Here is a 20000-nt window from a genome sequence, read left to right as displayed (position 1 = left end):
GTCTGTATTTAGTTAAATATTTCCTTAATTTTGGGTCAGTCCCAGTGGTCAGGTATTCTGCCGCTGTGTAATCTCGGTTTACAGCCAAATAGTATTCTAGTTTGCTCTGTTTTTCTTTCGAATGTGTCAAGTAATTCTCTTTTTTTGTTTTCTCATGATGTGGTTAGGTCTAATTGTGTTGCTGTCCTGGGGCTCTGTTTGTGTTGTGTTTCTCTCTCTTTGCCTCTCTCTCTGCCTCTCTCTCTGCCTCTCTCTCTGCCTCTCTCTCTGCCTCTCTCTCTCTGCCTCTCTCTCTCTGCCTCTCTCTCTCTGCCTCTCTCTCTCTGCCTCTCTCTCTCTGCCTCTCTCTCTCTGCCCCTCTCTCTGCCCCTCTCTCTGCCCCTCTCCCTCCCTCTCTCTCCCTCCCTCTCGGGCTCCAATCGGAAGTCCAGACCTGGAAACACACCGGAGACACAGAGACTACAGAGAACACACACACACGGAACATACACACACACAGAACACAGACACACAGAACACACACACGTAAAATACACACACACACAGAACACAAACAGAACACAAACACATACAGAACACAAACACATACAGAACACAAACACATACAGAACACACACACACAGAGCAAACACAGAACACACACACACATACAGAACAAACACACACACACAGAACACACACACACAGAACATATACAGAACACACACACAGAGAACACATACAGAACACACACACACACAGTCACAGATGGCAACACAGACATAAACATGTCTGCCAAGTCAGGCCTCTGTTTACCATCATATCCTCCACCTCTACCCAGACCCAGCTACCATCCTATCCTCCACCTCTACCCAGACCCAGCTACCATCCTATCCTCCACCTCTACCCAGACCCAGTAACCATCCTATCCTCCACCTCTACCCAGACCCAGCTACCATCCTATCCTCCACCTCTACCCAGACCCAGCTACCATCCTATCCTCCACCTCTACCCAGACCCAGCTACCATCCTATCCTCCACCTCTACCCAGACCCAGCTACCATCCTATCCTCCACCTCTACCCAGACCCAGCTACCATCCTATCCTCCACCTCTACCCAGACCCAGCTACCATCCTATCCTCCACCTCTACCCAGACCCAGCTACCATCCTATCCTCCACCTCTACCCAGACCCAGCTACCATCCTATCCTCCACCTCTACCCAGACCCAGCTACCATCCTATCCTCCACCTCTACCCAGACCCAGCTACCATCCTATCCTCCACCTCTACCCAGACCCAGCTACCATCCTATCCTCCACCTCTACCCAGACCCAGCTACCATCCTATCCTCCACCTCTACCCAGACCCAGCTACCATCCTATCCTCCACCTCTACCCAGACCCAGCTACCATCCTATCCTCCACCTCTACCCAGACCCAGCTACCATCCTATCCTCCACCTCTACCCAGACCCAGTAACCATCCTATCCTCCACCTCTACCCAGACCCAGTAACCATCCTATCCTCCACCTCTACCCAGACCCAGCTACCATCCTATCCTCCACCTCTACCCAGACCCAGCTACCATCCTATCCTCCACCTCTACCCAGACCCAGTAACCAGACCCAGCTACCATCCTATCCTCCACCTCTACCCAGACCCAGCTACCATCCTATCCTCCACCCAGGCCCAGTAACCAGACCCAGCTACCATCCTATCCTCTACCTCTACCCAGACCCAGTAACCAGACCCAGCTACCATCCTATCCTATCCTCCACCTCTACCCAGACCCAGCTACCATCCTATCCTCCACCCAGGCCCAGTAACCAGACCCAGCTACCATCCTATCCTCTACCTCTACCCAGACCCAGTAACCAGACCCAGCTACCATCCTATCCTCCACCTCTACCCAGACCCAGTAACCAGACCCAGCTACCATCCTATCCTCCACCTCTACCCAGACCCAGTAACCAGACCCAGCTACCATCCTATCCTCCACCTCTACCCAGACCCAGTAACACTAGACCCAGTAACACCAGACCCAGCTACAGGGAAACACAAGCTGGCCTCTCCATGCCTGTGTCATGGAGAGAACTGAACCAGAGCAGTCCCACAGACCAGCAGTCTGGTGGAAGACACCCCTAGGTACACATCTAGGATACGCTTTAACCTTCCCTGATCCTTGCATAGACATTAAAACCAGTAGATAGTGACAGCGCTGATGTCATCCATGTGTTCCTATGGAAATCTCCAGATGGCGCATGAAGCCGGAAGTATTTGAATGGGACTGAATGGCTGAGGATCAGAACTGAAGGCTGGAGTGCTCTGGCCACTTCTGCTAATGTCACAACCAGTCAGCCACACGCACACGCGGCCACACACACACGGCCACACACACACACACGGCCACATTAACACACACGCAAGGCCACATAAACACACATGTGCAAACACAAACACTTAACTGTCCATCTGTTCTCTCCCCCCACAGGCCACCAAACACACACCTGGATACAGCAGGCCAGGACCCTGCCTCCAGGCAACCATTACACACACACACACACACACACACACACATACACACATACACACACACACACAAAGATCAAATCCAATTGATTTTCCCTTGTCTCTACTTTAACTATTTGTACATTGTTACAACACTGTATATATACACATAATATGACATTTGTAATGTCTTTATTCTTTTGTAACTTCTGTGAGTGTAATGTTTACTGTTCATTTTTATTGTTTATTTCACCTTTGGTTTATTATCTACTTCACTTGCTTTGGTAATGTTAACATATGTTTCCCATGTCAATAAAGCCCCTTGAATTGAATTGAATAAGAGAGAGAGACAGAGAGACAGAGAGACAGAGAGACAGAGAGACAGAGAGACAGACGAGTGAGAGAGAGACAGAGAGTGACAGACAGACAGACAGACAGACAGACAGACAGACAGACAGACAGACAGACAGACAGACAGACAGACGAGTGAGAGAGAGGCAGAGAGTGACAGACAGACAGACAGACAGACAGACAGACAGACAGACAGACAGACGAGTGAGAGAGAGACAGAGAGTGACAGACAGACAGACAGACAGACAGACAGACAGACAGACAGACAGACAGACAGACAGACAGACAGACAGACAGACAGACAGACAGACAGACGAGTCAGAGAGTGACAGACAGACAGACAGACAGACAGACAGACAGACAGACAGACAGACAGACAGACAGACAGACAGACAGACAGACAGACAGACAGACAGACAGACAGACAGATGAGTGAGAGAGAGACAGAGAGTGAGAGACAGACAGACAGACAGACAGACAGATGAGTGAGAGAGGAAAACAGCTTGTAAGGCAAATTGAACAGAACCACTGAAGCAAGAAAGATCCAAGTGTTTTCCAAATATGTCCTTATTGGCTCACGAACTCATGAGCTGCAACAAGAGACCAACCAAACGTCTCCTAATCCAGGTGGTGTGACTGTCATGTACATGTGTCACTGTTCCCATGGCGACGTGTGCAAATGGCACAACTTCCCAGGTCAAAAGTAGTGCACTAAATATAGAGTGGCCCAAATGGCACTACATCCCAGGTCAAAAGTAGTGCACTAAATATGGAGTGGCCCAAATGGCACTACTTCCCAGGTCAAAAGTAGTGCACTAAATATGGAATGGCCCAAATGGCACTACATCCCAGGTCAAAAGTAGTGCACTAAATATGGAGTGGCCCAAATGGCACTACTTCCCAGGTCAAAAGTAGTGCACTAAATATGGAGTGACCCAAATGGCACTACATCCCAGGTCAAAAGTAGTGCACTAAATATGGAGTGGCCCAAATGGCACTACATCCCAGGTCAAAAGTAGTGCACTAAATATGGAATAGGGTGCCATTTAGCACTCAGTTTTAAGATTAAAATCAGTGGATCTCCGAAGAACAGAAACAGATTATAAAGCAAGTTGGAGGAAAACCGGGGACACCTAATTAAGATGTAGCCAGGGCAAACCACATACAAAATGTCAGGGTGATGTCGACTCTAGATAAAGCTCAGGGCTAGAATTAAACTGAATTAGAGTGAATTAGACTGAATTAGACTGAATTAAACTGAATTAGACTGAATTAAACATTCACGTGGGTTCTATTCAACTCATGAGATATGAAAAGTTTAATGTCATCATCGATATTTGTTGATAATGTTGAAAAACAACAGAGAAGGCTTGTGTATTTCAAAGCATAGATTTCAAGATGAATATTGCTCCCTCTTCAAACAGTTACAAATAAATCTGATATCAGTCGTGTTTGATTTAACACAGAGCCTTCAGAAAGCATTCAACCCCCTTGACTTGACATGTTGTGCCACAGATCTACACACAATACCCCATAATTCCCAGCTGTGCCACCAGAGACTCTGGGTTCGCGCCCAGGCTCTGTCGTAACCGGCTGCGACCGGGAGATCCGTGGGGCGACGCGCAATTGGCCTAGCGTTGTCCAGGTTAGGGAGGGTTTGGCCGGTAAGGATGTCCTGGTCTCATTGTGTGACTCCTGTGGCGGGCCGGGCGCAGTGCGCGCGAACCAAGGTTGCCAGGTGCACAGTGTTTCCTACAACACATTGGTGCGTCTGGCTTCCGGGTTGGATGCGCCCTGTGTTAAGAAGCAGTGCGGCTTGGTTGGGTTGTGTATGGAGGACGCATGACTTTCAACCTTCGTCTCTCCCGAGCGCATACGGGAGTTGTAGCGATGAGACAAGGATACTGGAGTGATGGAGGTAGATATGTATAGGGGTAAGGTGACAGGGATACTGGAGTGATGGAGGTAGATATGTATAGGGGTAAGGAGACAGGGATACTGGAGTGATGGAGGTAGATATGTATAGGGGGAAGGAGACAGGGAGTGATGGAGGTAGATATGTATAGGGGGAAGGAGACAGGGAGTGATGGAGGTAGATATGTATAGGGGTAAGGAGACAGGGATACTGGAGTGATGGAGGTAGATATGTATAGGGGGAAGGAGACAGGGATACTGGAGTGATGGAGGTAGATATGTATAGGGGGAAGGAGACAGGGAGTGATGGAGGTAGATATGTATAGGGGTAAGGTGACAGGGATACTGGAGTGATGGAGGTAGATATGTATAGGGGGAAGGAGACAGGGATACTGGAGTGATGGAGGTAGATATGTATAGGGGGAAGGAGACAGGGATACTGGAGTGATGGAGGTAGATATGTATAGGGGTAAGGAGACAGGGATACTGGAGTGATGGAGGTAGATATGTATAGGGGGAAGGAGACAGGGATACTGGAGTGATGGAGGTAGATATGTATAGGGGGAAGGAGACAGGGAGTGATGGAGGTAGATATGTATAGGGGTAAGGTGACAGGGATACTGGAGTGATGGAGGTAGATATGTATAGGGGGAAGGAGACAGGGATACTGGAGTGATGGAGGTAGATATGTATAGGGGGAAGGAGACAGGGATACTGGAGTGATGGAGGTAGATATGTATAGGGGGAAGGTAATATCCCTTAGTTAGGTTAGGTGTGTTAGGTGTGAGAAAGGGATAGTTTATTCTGGCATAACTGGCATAACCCTGACATCAATGTGTAATAGCACAATTATGCAAGTGACAGGTAGCCAAGTGGTGTTGCACCAGTAACCGAAAGGTCGCTAGTTCGAATCCCTGTGCAGAAAAGGTGAAAAATCTGTTGACGTGTCCTTGAGCAAGGCACTTAACACTTATTGCTCCAGGGAAGCCATTGATAATGGGTGGCTGGAACCCCACTCTCAGGGGGAGTTGGGAAACGCAAAACAAAAAAAACTCCCCAACTCACATGTGTGAAATAAGACAATCATAATCAGCCACCACATTATTATAATGTGGGTAAACAGGCTTTATGTGGAAACCTGGGGGCCTGCACACACACACACACACACACACACACACACACACACACACACACACACACACACACACACACACACACACACACACACACACACACCTGGTATAAACCTACATTTTCATTACAACAGCAGCCATCCAACACATAAGTGAACTCATTGCTGCAAAAGAGAAGAAATGAATATGGGGTGGGAAAGAAGTGAAATGAATATGGGGTGGGAAAGAAGTGAAATGAATATGGGGTGGGAAAGAAGTGAAATGAATATGGGGTGGGAAAGAAGTGAAATGAATATGGGGTGGGAAAGAAGTGAAAGTAAGAGCTTGGCTTTCTTCAGCCCAGCAGGAATCTAATACGTTTGGCCAGATTGAGCTAACTCCACAAAAATTAAACAAGCTCAGAATCTACATTTTTCTTCAGTTAAATACATTCTGAAGTGCTAACCCCAATTTTTTGGGTTCTACGGGAAACATAGTGTTATTACTGTGTATAAGGCCAACAATACAGCATTATCCTTCCTCTGCAATACAGCATTGTCCTTCCTCTACAATACAGCATTATCCTTCCTCTACAATATAGCATTATCCTTCCTCTACACTACAGCATTATCCTTCCTCTACAGTGCAGCATTATCCTTCCTTTGCGATACAGCGGTATCCTTCATCTACACTGCAGCATTATCCTTCCTCTACAATACAGCATTATCCTTCTTCTGCAATACATCACTGTCCTTCCTTTGCGGTGCATCATTATCCTTCCTCTACGATATAGCATTATCCTTCCTCTACAATACAGCATTATCCTTCCTCTACAATACAGCATTATCCTTCCTCTACACTACAGCACTGTCCTTCCTCTACACTACAGCACTATCCTTCCTCTACGCTACAGCACTATCCTTCCTCTACAATACAACATTATCCTTCATATTCGGTGCAGCATTATCCTTCCTTTACACTGCAGCATTATCCTTCCTATACAAATACATTCATATAATTTCTCTCACTCAGCAATATCCTTATCCATTAGACTCTAGCAAGCTGATACATGATAACACACACACACACCACAAGTGCTTATTTTTAGTCAACTTGAAGTTACAGAAGTGAGAGATGACAGGTCTTGACTTGCACATATTGGACTCCACAAACAACTCAGGCAGTATCACCAGGTACTGGGATAGGGGTCAAAGGGGAGGTGAAACCAGGTGTCACCAGGTACTGGGATAGGGGTCGGAGGGGAGGTGAAACCAGATGTCACCAGGTACTGGGATAGGGGTCGGAGGGGGGGGGGGGGGTGTAACCAGGTGTCCACCAGGTACTGGGATAGGGGTCAGAGGGGAGGTGAAACCAGGTACTGGGATAGGGGTCAGGGGGGGGGTGTAACCAGGTGTCCACCAGGTACTGGGATAGGGGTCAGGGGTCAGGGGGGAGGTGAAAACTGTAAATCAACAACTAGAGGAGGTTGTCGTGACTAGTTCATTAAATTTCCATGAAACAAAAAATTTACAGTATGTTATCTATAGTATGTCAATAGTATGCCAGTGTCAATGTCATCCTCTTTCATTCTACACCATTCAAAGAATTGTATTTTATTTAACCTCTATTTAACTAGGCAAGTCAGTTAAGAACCAATTCTTATTTACAATGACGGCCCACCCCGGCCAAACCCTCCCCTAACCTGGACGACGCTGGGCCAATTGTGCGACGCCCTATGGGACTCTCGATCACGGCCGGTTGTAATACAGCCCGGGATCAAACCAGGGTCTGTAGTGACGCCTCTAGCACTGCGATGCAGGGCCTTAGACCTCTGTGCCACTCGGGATCTAATGAAACTCTACCAGCAGGAAAAAGACCCATCAGAGATCCATCCTCCAACAGGTCAGCTGTCTCCCATAACAACCAGATGAAACAGAGAGGTCGCTGTTATCAGTCATATCCCTGTAACCAGGGTCCAATGTCCCCACAGGGGGCTGTACCTGCTTCCAACTCCTCTAGTGGGAGGAGGGCTGTGGAGCAGCATGGCATAAGGCCTTACAGTGGAGCAGCCTGGCATAAGGCCTTATAGTGGGGCAGCCTGGCATAAGGCCTTATAGTGGGGCAGCCTGGCATAAGGCCTTATAGTGGGGCAGCCTGGCATAAGGGCCTTACAGTGGAGCAGCCTGGCATAAGGCCTTACAGTGGAGCAGCCTGGCATAAGGCCTTATAGTGGGGCAGCCTGGCATAAGGCCTTATAGTGGGGCAGCCTGGCATAAGGGCCTTACAGTGGAGCAGCCTGGCATAAGGCCTTACAGTGGAGCAGCCTGGCATAAGGCCTTATAGTGGGGCAGCCTGGCATAAGGGCCTTACAGTGGAGCAGCCTGACATAAGGCCTTACAGTGGAGCAGCCTGGCATAAGGCCTTACAGTGGAGCAGCCTGGCATAAGGCCTTATAGTGGGGCAGCCTGGCATAAGGCCTTATAGTGGGGCAGCCTGGCATAAGGCCTTATAGTGGGGCAGCCTGGCATAAGGGCCTTACAGTGGAGCAGCCTGGCATAAGGCCTTACAGTGGGGCAGCCTGGCATAAGGGCCTTACAGTGGAGCAGCCTGGCATAAGGCCTTACAGTGGAGCAGCCTGACATAAGGCCTTACAGTGGAGCAGCCTGACATAAGGCCTTACAGTGGAGCAGCCTGGCATAAGGCCTTATAGTGGGGCAGCCTGGCATAAGGGCCTTACAGTGGAGCAGCCTGGCATAAGGCCTTACAGTGGAGCAGCCTGACATAAGGCCTTACAGTGGAGCAGCCTGGCATAAGGCCTTATAGTGGGGCAGCCTGGCATAAGGGCCTTATAGTGGAGCAGCCTGGCATAGGCCTTACAGTGGAGCAGCCTGGCATAAGGCCTTACAGTGGAGCAGCCTGGCATAAGGCCTTACCGTGGAGCAGCCTGGCATAAGGCCTTACAGTGGAGCAGCCTGGCATAAGGCCTTGAATATGGACTGGGGTAGGGTGACATGTTATTAGGGCCTTATCTCCTCTATAGCAGGTGGGCTCTGACACTGAGACAGACTGTTGGCCCCCTCACAGTGGAGTTAGTACTGAACAACATAACAGTCATTCACTCATTCATTCATTCACTCACTCCTTAATTATCTCTCATACAGACAGGCAGACAGACAGACAGGCAGACAGACAGACATAATCAATTATCAGTCAACTGACTAATCAATTATCAGTCAACTGACTAATCAATGATCAGTCAAAAGGCCAGGACACACAGCATTGTGTAACGTATGACATGTACAATATTGAACAGAACCCAGGAAGAGTAGCTGCAGCACGAGCTAATAAACTAAACTAAAATGTTTTAAAAAGTGTATGATCTGAAGGTAACTTCTCCGGTAATTAACGACTTCATGAAAAATACAGACGGTGCCTACGGCCCACCGTAGCTTGCTGAAAAATACTACCGTTCAAAGAATAGTAACTGATCATTTTAAAAAATATACAATGTTGTTATTCTGTCAAACTAATCTAGTTAGGGAGCAGCATTATTACTGAGTAGTTATTAGGTTGTTTGAGGTAAACCCAGGCCCAGTGACGCGTGAATAACAAGGGGTCGATGACAACGTTTAGCCCCAGTCATGAAGCAACCTGTTGCCCGCTGTCTGGAGGATACGAGTAGTCTAGTGGATACCGGGAATAGCCCACAAATACCGCCTCCTCTTACATTTACGTCCAAGTCAATCGCGGGTGCTTTGGAACAGGCTACAGTCAATTACACAGGGCGTTAATAAACACGTTAGAAGGACTAATGTTTAGTTCAGACTGGGTATTCTGGAAGGGAGCCGCGCCAGGGTTATTTGACTCCTGTGCTCATGGGAGGAGCTGGGGAAATGCCATTTCAACGGGCGGCAACGTTACACTTTGGAGGTAAATCTCCTATAAACAAGTCATTCCCGTAGGAAAGCGTGTCGTAGATAGAATAATGAGTCTATCTAATCGGAGCCGTCGTAAATCTTTCTATAGCTTTTGTGTTTACAACAATAACGTCTGGCTACAATGTTGCCGAATAGGCCTGGCGATACATGTTTTATCCACACAGCGTAGCAACAATGTAACAACTTGCTGGACTAGGTTGTTGGCTCCTCCGTAGAGCGGGTGTCGACGTGCTGTGTTGGCCACGCAGCGAGTTGACAGCTCTTTCGTAAGACTGACAAGTCAAAGACAAACCTTCAGTAAGTAAGACAGTAAAATGAACCCTCAACGCCAGTCTAGAAGACCCCGCTCACTACACCGACAAAACAACACAACGCACTGATTCATACCCGCTGTAGTCGGCTATAAGACGGACTATTCCTCTGAGGGAACACATGAACACATTGAATAGTAGAATACATAACATACCTACATTGTGTTAAACCCCAGTGAAACGAGACACCTCTTTTCCTCAGCGGCTAAATACATTTTCCCTCCTATCTCGCGCTGCACAAGAGCCCAACAACTCGAGACAACAACTAAGTAAAGCTGCTATAATTAGAGTTAATTACAACAGACATGCTGTCAGAACTACCATATAACACACCACACACACTCAACACATGTACATGACTGCTCTTTCCTGAGACACACACACACACTCACGGCAATTAGACTGTCCACTTCTCAGCCCAGTCAGAAGTGGGCTTCAACCTAGAAAATCACTTTTAAAATGTCACCTACCTTCTTCTCATAAATCCGGTTAGTCCAGTTATGTCAATTATCCCTATCCGGCGTCAGATAGAACCGTTATCCGTTGAGGAACCGTTACAACCGATAGAAAATGCCTCTTTTCCGAGCAGTTGATATTTTTCTCCTCTATTGCCAGCACTACCAGTAGATCCCGAGCCAGGGCGCTTCAGTGACGTAAGGATCGGGATGCGCGTTCACGAGAATGGCCTCACTCCACTCCACCGCCGTACGTGCACGAGTCTTTCAACATCAGACGCTGGCGGGAGGGTCACGAGAGAAATGAACGGGCTTTCCTCTGTAGCAGAGAGACTTTCACCCATAGAACACACTCTATTCTAGACCCTTACTCGTGCAGCTCTTTGATTACTTGCCAGGTATTTCAAACAGAAGAGGGCGCCCTTGGGTAAACACTTCCTAACCTCATCACAGATCATGATAACAGTTTATTGTCAAACCCTCTGAAGTTCTAACACTGTTTGGAAACGACAACAAGCGTTTTACTGTAAGTCTAGCCGTTTGTAGTGTGCCCATGACATTGTGTCTCGTGTACTTTGAGAGCTATACACAGTATTATGTCTTTTGTTGCCTACAATTTACTTTTGTGTATGTCTAAGTATGTGTGTGTAGGCCTGTACAGCAATGTGTTCATTGTAAATCCACTGTCAATGACAGTTGTGATAATTCCAGCTGTCAGTGTTGACCACCTCCCATACTGTCCCAGTCCAGTCCCCTGGCGCCACACACACACACACACACACACACACACACACACACACACACACACACACACACCAGTTGTCACCCACCCAGACGTGGCCAAAGGAATTTGTCTGGTTCAGTCACCTGAGTGGCCATAGACCAAAGCCTTGATCATGTAATGACTTATTTGTCCAGGGTTGGTTAGGTTACTTTATAAATGTAATCTGTTACAGCACAGTTACTAATTACCTGTCCAATGTAATCTGTTACAGTACTAATTACCTGTCCAATGTAATCTGTTACAGCACAGTTACTAATTACCTGTCCAATGTCATCTGTTACAGTACTAATTACCTGTCCAATGTAATCTGTTACAGCACTGATCGGTGATTGGTGGTGATCAGTTGATGTGTCATCACAGTGGTCTCTGATTGGTGGTCATCAGTTGATGTGTCATCACTGTGGTCTCTGATTGGTGGTCATCAGTTGATGTGTCATCACAGTGGTCTCTGATTGGTGGTCATCAGTTGGTGTGTCATCACAGGGGTCTCTGATTGGTGGTCATCAGTTGGTGTGTCATCACAGTGGTCTCTGATTGGTGGTCATCAGTTGGTGTGTCATCACAGGGGTCTCTGATTGGTGGTCATCAGTTGGTGTGTCATCACAGGGGTCTCTGATTGGTGGTCATCAGTTGGTGTGTCATCACAGGGGTCTCTGATTGGTGGTCATCAGTTGGTGTGTCATCACAGGGGTCTCTGACTTTGTGGTCATCAGTTGGTGTGTCATCACAGTGGTCTCTGATTGGTGGTCATCAGTTGGTGTGTCATCACAGGGGTCTCTGATTGGTGGTCATCAGTTGGTGTGTCATCACAGGGGTCTCTGACTTTGTGGTCATCAGTTGGTGTGTCATCACAGTGGTCTCTGATTGGTGGTCATCAGTTGGTGTGTCATCACAGGGGTCTCTGATTGGTGGTCATCAGTTGGTGTGTCATCACAGTGGTCTCTGATTGGTGGTCATCAGTTGGTGTGTCATCACAGGGGTCTCTGATTGGTGGTCATCAGTTGGTGTGTCATCACAGGGGTCTCTGATTGGTGGTCATCAGTTGGTGTGTCATCACAGGGGTCTCTGATTGGTGGTCATCAGTTGGTGTGTCATCACAGTGGTCTCTGATTGGTGGTCATCAGTTGGTGTGTCATCACAGGGGTCTCTGATTGGTGGTCATCAGTTGGTGTGTCATCACAGGGGTCTCTGATTGGTGGTCATCAGTTGGTGTGTCATCACAGGGGTCTCTGATTGGTGGTCATCAGTTGGTGTGTCATCACAGTGGTCTCTGATTGGTGGTCATCAGTTGGTGTGTCATCACAGGGGTCTCTGATTGGTGGTCATCAGTTGGTGTGTCATCACAGGGGTCTCTGATTGGTGGTCATCAGTTGGTGTGTCATCACAGTGGTCTCTGATTGGTGGTCATCAGTTGGTGTGTCATCACAGGGGTCTCTGATTGGTGGTCAGACTTGCTCAGGTGGAATAAACCTGAAGGCCCATACAGTCAAAAATGTGATTGTCCTGTGTTTTATGTACAAAACATTAGGAATACCTTCCTAATATTGAGTTGCACCCCCTTTTGCCGAGAGGGTTCCAGGGTGTGGAAAGCGTTCCACAGGGAGGCTGGCCCACGTTGACTGTATTGATTCCTACAGTTGTGTCAAGTTGGCTGGGTGTCCTTTGGGTGGTGGACCACTCTTGATACACACAGGAAACTGTTGAGCGTGAAAAACCCAGGTGTGCCTTACTACCTACCATACCCTGTTCAAAGGCACTATTACATTCTGAATGGCACACATACACAATCCATGTCTCAATTGTCTCAAGGCTTACAAATCATTATTTAGCCTGTCTCTTCTCCTTCATCTACACTGATTGAAGTGGATTTAACAGGTGACATCAATAAGGGATCATATCTTTCACCTGGTCAGTCTATGTCATGGAAAGAGCAGGTGTTCCTAATGTTTTGTCCACTCAGTGTATATTTCCTCACTATGAGGTTGGAATAATACTGTGTGGTGAAAAGGATGATTATGCTTCTTTTAGTATAAGAGCTGTTTGAAAAGACCGCCTGAAATTTCAGCCTGTTTTGATGGGATGGAGTTTTGCCCTGCCTGGTGAAATCACCATCTGGTAAATGAGTTAATCGACCAATAAGAAAGAGCGTTCCAAACCTCTCGGCCAATAACAGCTAGTTTTCAGTATTCCCTTCCCAACTCAGACCAATAGAAATTGTTGTTTGCCAAGAAGCATTTTTTTTTGTTTATTTTTGACCATTTTAATTGAAATCACAATAAGGCACTTAATTGTTAGTTAGAAATGATTTGATATTGAGATAAAAACAGCTGCATTCGACCTTTAAACTTGTTCCTTTTGTCAATGCTTAACGGAATGCCATTGAGAAAACAGAAAGTTGTCATAATGTATTTTTTTTGCAAAACATCCTTTAAAAAAAATAGTAATCCAAGAAGTAATCATCCCGTGTTTCCTAAAGTATCTGTAATCTGATTACAGTGTTTTTGCTGGTAACAGAAGTGATCACAGTTACATTTTTTTGTTGTAATCAGATTACATGTAACTGATGTCATCATTTACTCCCCGGCCGTATTACTTATCCTTAATAAACACATTTATTCAGTATCACGTGTCTCAGCCCTCACTTAACAGAACATTTGACCAAGACACAGTTGTTTTATGGAGTTTATTGCATTAGAGACACATTTTGGACACAGTGAGTATCATTCTTTTATTAGTAAAATAAAGACCACTAGTAGTCACTGTTTCCCCTTATATTATCTGAAGACCCTATGGTCTGGAGCCATTCTTGGAAATCCCAGACCAAGGACATGCTTGAACATTGTTAAATTGTGAGAGGCAACCCGTTTGTCTAGAGAGACTAATCTGTAGCCCAAACACTTGTCTTTAATTTGATTTCTGGGCCATACACATTAGAATAAGACAATTCTACTTTTTGACATTTAAATGATTCATATCTTTCTTTTACAAATCTCTTCTGATAAAAAAAAGTTACAATAGAAAATAATAGTGAACCCGTATTGCCGCGTTTTGAAAGATATATCGCTGAAGTATATCACTCTAGGTTTTGGGGTACAGGTTAGTCTACTGTCTAGGTTGTGGGGTACAGGTCAGTCTACTGTCTAGGTTTAGGGGTACAGGTCAGTCTACTGTCTAGGTTGTGGGGTATAGGTCAGTCTACTGTCTAGGTTTTGGGGTACAGGTCAGTCTAATGTCTAGGTTTTGGGGTACAGGTCAGTCTACTGTCTAGGTTGTGGGGTACAGGCCAGTCTTCAGTCTAGGTTGTGGGTTACAGGTCAGTCTTCAGTCTAGGTTTTGGGGTACAGGTCAGTCTACTGTCTAGGTTTTGGGGTACAGGTCAGTCTACTGTCTAGGTTTTGGGGTACAGGTCAGTCTACTGTCTAGGTTTTAGGGTACCTGTCAGTCTACTGTCTAGGTTTTGGGGTACAGGTCAGTCTTCAGTCTAGGTTTTGGGGTACAGGTCAGTCTTCAGTCTAGGTTGTGGGGTACAGGCCAGTCTACTGTCTAGGTTGTGGGGTACAGGCCAGTCTTCAGTCTAGGTTTTAAGGTACAGACCAGTCTTCTGTCTAGGTTTTAGGGTACAGGCCAGTCTTCTGTCTAGGTTTTAGGGTACAGGTCAGTCTACTGTCTAGGTTTTGGGGTACAGGTCAGTCTTCAGTCTAGGTTTTGTGGTACTGGCTAGTCGTCATTCTAGGTTTCGGGGTACAGTTCAGTCTTCAGTCTAGGTTTCGGGGTACAGGTCAGTCTACTGTCTAGGTTTTGGGGTACAGGTCAGTCTTCAGTCTAGGTTTTGGGGTACAGGTCAGTCTACTGTCTAGGTTTTGGGGTACAGGTCAGTCTACTGTCTAGGTTTTGGGGTACAGGTCAGTCTACTGTCTAGGTTTTAGGGTACCTGTCAGTCTACTGTCTAGGTTTTGGGGTACAGGTCAGTCTTCAGTCTAGGTTTTGGGGTACAGGTCAGTCTTCAGTCTAGGTTGTGGGGTACAGGCCAGTCTACTGTCTAGGTTGTGGGGTACAGGCCAGTCATCAGTCTAGGTTTTAGGGTACAGACCAGTCTTCTGTCTAGGTTTTAGGGTACAGGCCAGTCTTCTGTCTAGGTTTTAGGGTACAGGTCAGTCTACTGTCTAGGTTTTGGGGTACAGGTCAGTCTTCAGTCTAGGTTTTGTGGTACTGGCTAGTCGTCATTCTAGGTTTCGGGGTACAGTTCAGTCTTCAGTCTAGGTTTCGGGGTACAGGTCAGTCTACTGTCTAGGTTTTGGGGTACAGGTCAGTCTTCAGTCTAGGTTTTGGGGTACAGGTCAGTCTTCAGTCTAGGTTTTGGGGTACAGGCCAGTCTTCATTCTAGGTTTCGGGGTACAGGTCAGTCTTCAGTCTAGGTTTTGGGGTACAGGTCAGTCTTCAGTCTAGGGTTTGGGGTACAGGTCAGTCTACAGTCTAGGTTTTGGGGTACAGGTCAGTCTTCATTCTAGGTTTTGGGGTACAGGTCAGTCTTCAGTCTAGGTTTTAGGGAACAGGCCAGTCTTCTGTCTAGGTTTTGGGGTACAGGCCAGTCTACTGTCTAGGTTTTGGGGTACAGGCCAGTCTTCTGTCTAGGTTTTGGGGTACAGGCCAGTCTTCTGTCTAGGTTTTGGGGTACAGGTCAGTTTACTGTCTAGGTTTTGGGGTACAGGCCAGTCTTCTGCACTCCAAATGCGGTGATGAAGATGTTGATGATGGCGGTGATGAAGACGAGGCCGGTGGCCACGTTGTTCATGATGTCCAGCTTCCTCTGGTTGGCCACGTTGTTCAGGTCCTTACGTGCTGGAACACACAGAGACCAACAGTGTTGTAACTGAGGTGAGACCTGATGCCATACAGTAGTGGTGTGTGGGTAATATCACAGAGGAAGCCGGTAAACAAGACATAGTATAACCTGTTGTGACGTTGTGTTGTTGCTCTATAAACCATTCATTCATACGCCACCGTGATGTGCAATAATCTACAACAACAACACAAGGGGCGGCAGCGTAGCCTAGTGGTTAGAGCGTTGGACTAGTAACCGGAAGGTTGCGAGTTCAAACCCCCGAGCTGACAAGGTACAAATCTGTCGTTCTGCCGCCCCTTGCCCCTGAACAGGCAGTTAACCCACTGTGGTATGACCTGCAGCGTGGTCAAGCAAGTTACTGTTTTACAGTTTACTAAACAACTACTGGTTTAGAACTACAGAGTTACCTCCAGTCAGCTACAGACAACTGGGTTAGAACTACAGAGTTACCTCCAGTCAGCTACAGACTACTGGTTTAGAACTACAGAGTTACCTCCAGTCAGCTATAGACTACTGGTTTAGAACTACAGAGTTACCTCCAGTCAGCTACAGACAACTGGGTTAGAACTACAGAGTTACCTCCAGTCAGCTACAGACAACTGGGTTAGAACTACAGAGTTACCTCCAGTCAGCTACAGACAACTGGGTTAGAACTACAGAGTTACCTCCAGTCAGCTACAGACAACTGGGTTAGAACTACAGAGTTACCTCCAGTCAGCTACAGACAACTGGGTTAGAACTACAGAGTTACCTCCAGTCAGCTACAGACCTGCCTCTGCTATTCCAGCTACATTTCAACTTAAACATTTAAACATCATCAAATCAACAATAACAATATATGCTTAGTTTAATACACTGATAACAAACTTAAAGATACCAAAAATGATTTAGTCCAATCAATGTAGCTAAATATCATGTGGCTGTCCATGGTTACTGATGTGTGTGTGTGTGTGTGTGTGTGTGTGTGTGTGTGTCCTTGCATACGTATGTATGCAAGTAATGATTTATTTTTTGACCCTACTTGTGGACTAGTTGAATACCTATGCCTTCCTCCTCTCTTTCATGTTGGCTAAACGGTCCATGGCTCTGTACACTTTTTTAGTTTTAGTTTTCACAGGCTACCTAGCTAAAAATGCTTGCCAGCCTAACTTCCTCACATGGGCTAGTTATGAACCAGCTAAGTTAGCTAGCTAGTTATGAACCAGCTAAGTTAGCTAGCTAGTTATGAACCAGCTAAGTTAGCTAGCTAGTCATGAACCAGCTAAGTTAGCTAGCTAGTTATGAACCAGCTAAGTTAGCTAGCTAGTAATGAACCAGCTAAGTTATCTAGCTAGTTATGAACCAGCTAAGTTAGCTAGTTAACATGATTCTACTAGACTACATCCAGGCAACATATTGAACTTCAATCGTCTCCAGGCCGTGGCAGCAGCTACTCTTCCTGGGGTCCGGATTTATGCATTTATGGTGTGATCAGAATCGCAATCATAATCATTGGCCTGTACAGAGAATGAAGTCAAAACCAGAAGTCCAAATCCCCATCTCCATCTATGGTTTAGGAAAGGGCTGATTTAGCAGCTGGCCAGTGCAGGACATCAACACAAACAGACCAGAAACAGACACGTTTTTCTGACAATGATGACATTTTGCATAGGATGTGATTTGATTGGTGTGAAGCCAAATCCAAACTGTCCTCCCGTGGGGGGAGTTTTGCTGCACCAGGACAATACATTGTTTAGCTCATCTCAACGCTGAGGTCATTAAAGATCCCATGGCACTTATCGTAAGAGTAGGGGTGTTAACCCCAGTGTCCTGGCTAAATTCCCAATCTGGCCATCAAACCATTACGGTCACCTAATGATCCCCAGTTTACAATTGGCTCATTCATCCCCATCCTCTCCCCTGTAACTATTCCCCAGGTCGTTGCTGTAAATGAGAACGTGTTCTCAGTCAACTTACCTGGTAAAATAACGGATAAATAAACAATAAATAAAACGCTGATTGGCAAATTATTTATTTTCTTTTTTTTTATCAATGGAGGCGAAACGGTTGATGGCATCAATCAATGAAACGCTACAGTGGCAACATGTTATAATGTTTAGTTCCAGACAGCATCAGATACATGACGACACACACTGAGACAGAGGGGCGCTGTTTCCCTTGATCGGATCATTTCTCTGCCGAGATTCAGACACTTGAGAATTGACGGAGAAGTATGAAAACACAGGTCAAATATTTGGGGAAGCCTGTTGGTCAAATATTTGGGGAAGCCTGTTGGTCAAATATTGGGGGAAGCCTGTCTTCCCTTGGTATACATAAATACACTCCACTGATGCTACAAGGGGTTTATAACTTTAGAGACTAAGATGATTGTTACAAGTGGTTTATAACTTTAGAGACTAAGATGATTGTTACAAGTGGTTTATAACTTTAGAGACTAAGATGATTGTTACAAGTGGTTTATAACTTTAGAGACTAAGATGATTGCTACAAGTGGTTTATAACTTTAGAGACTAAGATGATTGCTACAAGTGGTTTATAACTTTAGAGACTAAGATGATTGTTACAAGTGGTTTATAACTTTAGAGACTAAGATGATTGTTTAAATGTCAGTAATGAACAGTTTACAACACATTGGTTGAAATTGTGAAATGGACTGTGTGCTTCTGTTGCCCCTCGCATGGACCTCTTACAGGTTTTTTACTATAATGACACTTGACAATTCCAGACTCACCCATGGCGACAAACAGCACCCCAGCCAGCACCTGGAAGAGCAGTGACGACCCGATGAGGACCAGGACGGTGACGTAGTACCTGTAACGACGTATCATCTCTTAGACTCATCCTGTCTGGTGGCCAAAACCAGACGACTACAATGGAAATACAGTGAGTCAGGAATCTTTATTGTTACAATTATTTTACACACACAAATATCCACTTGTGTTTTAAATGATCAAATCAAATGTAATCAGAATACCTGAAGTCTGGCCCCTGCTCCAGGACGGCCTTCAGCTGGGCAGCGTTGGCCATCAGCAGGGCCACGTCTAACATGCTCCCTGCCACCGTCTTCTTAGTGGCATAGTGGTTCATATTCAGACTGGTGTTACCACCCTGAGAGAGAGAGAGAGAGAGAGAGAGAGAGAGAGAGAGAGAGAGAGAGAGAGAGAGAGACAGAGAGACAGAGAGACAGAGAGAGAGAGAGAGAGACAGAGAGACAGAGAGACAGAGAGACAGAGAGGGAGGGAGGGAGGGAGGGAGGGAGGGAGGGAGGGAGGGAGGGAGGGAGGGAGGGAGGGAGGGAGGGAGGGAGGGAGGGAGGGAGGGAGGGAGGGATATGAGTAAGGCCATGTCTAACATTCTCTCTGCTCTGGTCTTCTTAGTGACATAGTGTTTCAGGTTGAGACTAAACCCAGAGGAAGAGAGAGAGAGAGAGAGAGATGGGTAAGTAAAATCCTTTACCCACTAGTTGTTTCTCACCTTTATACAGTAGATGGAAGCAAATACAATCTGTAATCTGAACCCTCGTCAATTCTCCTAACGCACCAATAGATGGCAGCACAGTATCCAGAATACAATGTAGGAAACAGTGGTGAGGGGAGGGGACGATACAGTAACACAATCCAGGTGTTGAAAGCTCTTAGAGATTTACCCAGAAAGACTCACATCTGTAATCGCTGCCAAAAGTGCTTCTACAAGGTATTGACTCAGGGGTCTGAATACCTATGTAAAATAGATATTTCTGTTTTTAATTTCTCTGTGTATGTTACAGTGTGTCCATCATGGTGTACGTGCTGTGTGTGTGTTAGA

General features: G+C 46.3%; 2 protein-coding genes across 7 annotated transcripts in view; both read right to left on the bottom strand.

The window, feature by feature from the left end:
* Nucleotides 1–10762, bottom strand: part of LOC116360602 (ELKS/Rab6-interacting/CAST family member 1-like) — a 475628-nt gene extending 464866 nt beyond the window's left edge. For all 6 annotated transcript variants that reach the window (XM_031815520.1, XM_031815522.1, XM_031815523.1 and 3 more), the window contains exon 1: nt 10585–10762. The gene's annotated coding sequence lies outside the window, so the exon portion shown is untranslated. The remainder of the gene's footprint in view (nt 1–10584) is intronic.
* Nucleotides 10763–14022: 3260 nt separating this feature from the next.
* LOC116360521 (ninjurin-2-like) lies at nt 14023–19313 on the bottom strand (the record flags this gene model as incomplete). Its single annotated transcript, XM_031815228.1, has 3 exons — nt 14023–16192; nt 18928–19007; nt 19171–19313. Coding segments are annotated over 3 exons (372 nt in total), but the record flags the coding sequence as incomplete, so codon positions are not given.
* Between the last annotated feature and the right edge of the window lie 687 nt (nt 19314–20000).

Source organism: Oncorhynchus kisutch, unplaced genomic scaffold, assembly GCF_002021735.2.
Source record: "Oncorhynchus kisutch isolate 150728-3 unplaced genomic scaffold, Okis_V2 Okis09a-Okis19a_hom, whole genome shotgun sequence".
Taxonomy (NCBI): Eukaryota; Metazoa; Chordata; class Actinopteri; order Salmoniformes; family Salmonidae; genus Oncorhynchus; species Oncorhynchus kisutch.
Note: the sequence above shows the minus strand (reverse complement) of the source record. Positions and strands in the feature narration are given on the sequence as shown.